At 42.9% G+C, this 5477-nt stretch overlaps 1 protein-coding gene across 1 annotated transcript; it reads left to right on the forward strand.

Annotated features, from left to right (window-relative positions):
* Positions 1 to 1844: 1844 nt before the first annotated feature.
* LOC147963309 (uncharacterized) lies at positions 1845 to 3539 on the forward strand. The gene is made up of 3 exons (XM_087529541.1): positions 1845 to 2019; positions 2847 to 3378; positions 3521 to 3539. The coding sequence occupies exons 1-3, from the start codon at positions 1845 to 1847 to the stop codon at positions 3537 to 3539; spliced, it is 726 nt and encodes a 241-aa protein (XP_087385667.1).
* Positions 3540 to 5477: the final 1938 nt, after the last annotated feature.

A 5477-nucleotide genomic window follows, 5' to 3' on the forward strand; every position in this document is an offset into this window, starting at 1 on the left:
CAACTTCATGTCTGGCTCCACAAGGGGAATGTATGGTTGCTGGTGGACACCATTTGTTTGTCTGAGATGTGTCCTAGTTTGAGGGATTGCATTGTTTCTCCTCGAATGAAACATGTGGGGGACAATGCTGAGTTTGTGGTCTTGGATTTGGGTCACAACGCACTCCACTTGGATATCAAGTGCATGACACTGTCTAAAGTGTATGAGGTGAGAGATATGTATAAACATATTGGATATCAATCTTTTAATCCTGTTCTTTGATATATGTCCTAGCCTTAAATGCCATAGGTAGGATTCGGAACAATTGTCATTTCCGGCTATATTCCTCACAATGGAGTGGTTTTCAGCAACTAAACTGTCCAAAGCATCAATATCGGAAATATCTTCAATATAATAGAGGCCTTCTACACGGCTCCCTGATTGTATTAATTTTCCTTTTAGCAATATTTTAACCTTCCCATTGCCAAAGTTAACATCAAAGCCTGCAGATTCTAGTCTAGATACCGATATGAGATTTTTCCTCATATCTGGAGCAAATACAGTATTCTTAAGGAGTAATATTCCTCCACTTGGGAGTTTTAGATTATAGTCCCCAATTCCTAGTATATCTGCCTTTGATGTTGTTCCTAGATAAATAAATCTAGTTCCCTTTTGTATTGGTCTAAATGAACAGAAAGAATTCCTATCTCTTGCAATGTGTGAGGTGGAGCCAGAATCAACCACCCAACTATTTGACAAGGAAGTTGTAAATAGAGATTCTGAACATACAAAAACATGTGACATACCATCAGGTGAAGAATTTCCCCTTCTATTATCCTGATGCTTGGACTGGTTGTTGTTATACTTCTTATCATCTGGCTTCCTCTTCTTAGTGCACTCAGATCTGAAGTGTCCTTGTTCACCACAATTATGGCAATTAAATTTCCTCTTGTCAACCTTCTGATTTGAGTTTCTTCCATTGTAATCACTCCTATCACGCTTTTGATTTATTTTATCCCTCAAATCTGTCCCATATTTCCTCTTTTGCCAATTCCTCTTGCCTGAAGACTTGTCCTCACCAAGGTGTAGTTCATCATGTGAGACCTTCTTTCTTTCCCTTGTGTGGACTTCCTGTCTTCTTCCATGAGTAGATGATGCCTAAGCGTCCTCATGTTCAGCACCCGCTCAGTATGACAAAAGGATATTTTGAATTGTTCCCAAGAGTTTGGCAAAGAGTTAAGAGCAACCATGACTTGAACTTCTTCAGGAAAGGGTATCCAGCATTCTTTAGTTCCTCTACTAACACACATAATTTATTCAGATGTGCACTAACAGCTGTGGTTTCTGTCATCTTCGCAGTCAAAAATTGATTCACCAAGCTAAGAACTTTGATAAGTGAAACTTCCCCAAAGTCCTTTTCCAATCTCCTCATTATTTTGCGAGCTGATTCCTCTGGTTCATATTCTCCGGCTAGAGAATCAGACATAGATCCAAGCATAAACACTCTAGCCTTTTTATTGTCCTTAGTCCACTGAGTAATTTCCTCACGGTAGTTTTCCTTCTCCTCATCCTCAGCTTCAGCGGATGGTTGGGTCGGCTTAGACTGAGTTATGATATAATCAATATTTTCAGCAGTGAGGAGAAACATAATCTTCCTCTTCCAGACAGTAAAATTTGAACCATCCAATTTACAGGACCTAAGTAATTCAGCAAACACACTGTTGGAAGCCATTGGGAAGGGTGATTACCGTAGCAAAATTCCAGAAATCAATCTGTAGCAGCAGCAGGAACAAAAAGTCCGTAACCTGCAGGTTCCGAGTACCCAACAGCAGCTCGTGTGGCTTGGTGACTTCTCTGTGCAGAGGATGTGGAGCAGCCGCGATTCAGCAGGTCAGAGGTCCCGGCTGTGTGACGGCGAGCCGGCGGTTATGGCGGAGACGGCGGCCGCGGGCGGGGACGGCGAAGCGGCGGCCGCGGTCGGGGACGTCGGACCGGCGGCCGCGAGAAGTCGCAGGAGGCGGCGAGGTTGGGCGTTGCGAGGTTTGGGCGAGCTGTGTTGACGAGATCGATTGCTTCCTTGGCGGATATGGCAAGAGTACGCAGCGGAAGTTTGTTTTCAGGAAAAATACAAAAGTTTGACGTCCTTATTCCTATCTCAAATAAAAAGATATTGTACGACCGTCAAAACTCGTTGCAATCTGCTACGCCAATGTTGAAAATAACATAGCATGAGCATGTTTGCCTACCCTCTAATTCCTCCGCCAAGTCCGTGGTGCAGCTCACAATGCGTATATGAGGCTAGAGGGTAGGGACATATTTATACTCATATTCCTGAAAATTCAAATCCGTATCCGGATAGAATTCAGTTAGACTCCTAATCGAATTAACCAACCACGATCATAACCGATTATTTTCCGAGTCAAATTCCTTCTTATCCCTAAGCACATATATGTGAGATATATGCCACGTTTAAATAGTATATGATTCCTATTTAAACGTGTAGACTTATCAATCTACAGAGCTGAACCTGTAAATAGCCTAGCCAATTCCAAACATATACTGTGCCCAGGCAAATAATTTCAGTGTACATATACACACTGTATTCCAGCATAGTTTGTACCCAGCTCCTTGAGTAAATTTCCTCAAGTTCAATTGCAAATATTTGTACCAATCATTCATACACCAATTCCGTATGATTTAATTCATCAACCAAATAAATGTAGTATATAATGTTTTGGAAGACACCAAAAATTCCTACATGTCTTACTTGTACATGTTGGTGCCGTATACCAGGGAGAGGGAAGATGAGGTACAAGTATATATGTTGAAGGATGGTGTCTGGTGCATGCATCGTAATTTGCCCGTAGATGGCAAGCTCGATCTTAGTCGGCCGGATGAAGGACCCGTGCTTGTCGACAATAAGATCTATATTGCAGTTGACCGGAGCAAAATTAATGTCTTGGATTTGACGTCCTTGAGTTTCTCCGAAATTCAGCTCCCACAAGGGGTGGATCGTGGTGGCGTTGGCGAGCGAAGTACCAGCTTGTCACGTGCTGATGCCGCTGGTGTATACCTTATCCATGTCAAGGAGCTTCAAATTCGCCTATGGCTCCACAAGGAAGGCGACTGGTTGCTAGTGGACACCATTTGTTTGCGTGAGATGTTAGCTAGTCTGAGTATGTTAGGTTCCAATGCTTCTCTCCGAATAAAAAGTGTGGGGGACAATGCTGAGTTTGTGTTCTTGGAGATGGGTCGATGCGCCCTCCACTTGGATGTCAAGTGCAGGACACTGCGTAAAGTCTATGAGGTGACAGAAGAGGGTGCATATTTGGGCGATATCTATTCTGTTATGATGATCTGGCCTCCAGCATTTCCTGCACTCAAGGATGATCCTGCAAGGTTTGCTTTTTGCGCCTTTATATGGTCTGCATATTGCTTTTGTGTAGGTTACAAAAGCTTTGCAATGTGCATAATGTTAATCTCCTTTTCTATATATGTTGCTGCTTTGTTTTGCCATGTGCTTTAAAGCTGAAATTTTTAGCTTTGTTGCACCATCATAATCGATTGGTTGTGCAAATAATTGGCATTGCCACACTGCAATCTTCCATGGCTTCTGTTTATGGTTCATCTACCATCATAATGTTCAGTATAATTTGGGGATAGTGCTAAGTATGTGATTGATTATTCTAGGACATTTTACCCATAAGATTCTTTTAATACCCATAAGATGATTTAGAAACACTACAGAAGAATCCATGCCGTCACGACTCACTGTTGTTATTTTCTTGGGTTACTGTAGAGGAGAACCTTTCGAGTTTTGCATGGGATGGTTAGCAAGTTGAGTATGTCATTGTGGATATTTAAGGGAGATTAGAGAGGGAGGGGTTAGAAATTTACATCATCTGAACTTTCAGCCATCGAGTAAAGTTGGCTTTGAACTATGAACCTTGACTCGAGTTATTCTGTGTGAGATTGTCAATACTTGTTTCTAATAGAATGTTACTGTGATATGAAATCAGCTATCCATCCCTCTGTGATGAAGTGCTACTGCTCACACAGAGCTAACTCAGGATCGTGTAGTTTACGCCGGGATAGTTGTGCTGGTGTATGTTTTCTGGTGCAGATACAATGATAACCAACATTGTTTCGTCTTGCATGGCAAGTGTATACTCCGGCCTGAAAACACGCTACGTGGGTGACCTTTACCATCCATGAACATTGTTTTAATTTACTGTTCAGTCGATATACAAGGAGTTTTTTTGTTGGTTTGGGATAGCAGTGCATTTAATCTTCATTGCTTGAGCAGTTATTTCATTGAGTGCAGCATAGCATTTGGCTGCCTTCATACTACTACTTGTCTTGTCAATTTTCTTGATCTTGTGGTACATAGTTACCTTCGCCCTGATCGATCCTTGTTCTGTTTTTTTATTCCTTTTAATTTGGAACAGAGATGCCATATGAAGAACAGTCGTATTACGGATGAGCTAGGGAGTATGTCAGTGATAAGCTAGGGCGCCATCAAGGATGAGCTACGGCGCCTTGCCATCAAGGATAAGCTAGAGCTAGGGAGTATGTAAAAGCAGCTGGTTGACTGAATTTTGCTGCATGCATGCATGCATGCTTTCTCTGAACTACATATCTGAATTTTGCTGTATTCATGCTTACCTGGTTGTTGTCACAAGAATGAAACGATCACCTACAGACATTGTTTCTATCTGGGTCGTTTGCTTTGGCTTTACTCCCTCCTTCCCATAATATAAGATCGTTTTGCAAGTTTTCAAAACCATCTTATATTATAGTACAGAGGGAGTAGTTCGGAAGACAATTGCGGAGGGTTCGTGTGATTTGGACTGCAATCAAGAGTGCAGGAAATCTTAGGATAATCCCTCCATACTTTACCCACCCACTGTTCCAATCCCAGCCATCAAATTGAATTTTTGCTAGAAGAAACAGTATATATCTCATGTACGATCGATGTACTTCCAAGTTGACCAACGCATTCTGGAAAAACTACCTGAACAATTGCTAGTTGTTGTAGTTTGAGCGATCACCGGGACATGAGGTGCGTAGAGGTTGCTTATGGCGAGCAATTACACCATGAGGAACAAGATAGAAACTAGCACCAGCAACACTATGAGAAGAACAAGGACAAGATGATACTAATCGAATCTGGCCAGATGCATATAGATACATCGTCTTATAGTACAAGATAATAAGAAGGGAAATAAAGAAAACTATTCCTCGCGGCTGCTCCTCCCCGCTCGTGCGGCCATGTCGACGTGGTGCTCCCAATAAACGAATCCCGGCAGAGAATAGGACCAGATGACCAGATAGAGGACCGGCGGCGTCGCGTCATCAAACTTGACGCCGCAGTCAGCGAGGGTAGCGGTGTCGCACAGGCACTGCGGCTTCCCGGCTGAGAGGAGGCGCTGCTCGGCCGGCAGGAAGCCTTCCACGGCGTGGATCTTCGACTTGACCTCGTCGACGGTGGTGTCGCC

This window comes from Triticum urartu, chromosome 6A (genome assembly GCF_056163025.1).
Source record: "Triticum urartu cultivar PI428250 chromosome 6A, HENAU_Tu73, whole genome shotgun sequence".
NCBI classification, from domain to species: Eukaryota; Viridiplantae; Streptophyta; class Magnoliopsida; order Poales; family Poaceae; genus Triticum; species Triticum urartu.

Coding starts and splice junctions, on each gene's coding strand:
- LOC147963309 (XM_087529541.1), top strand. CDS start 1,845: ATGTGGAGCAGCCGCGATTCAGCAGGTCAGAGGTCCCGGCTGTGTGAC. Junction 2,020..2,846: donor GCGAGGTTGGGCGTTGCGAG/GTTTGGGCGAGC, acceptor ATTTGCCCGTAG/ATGGCAAGCTCGATCTTAGT.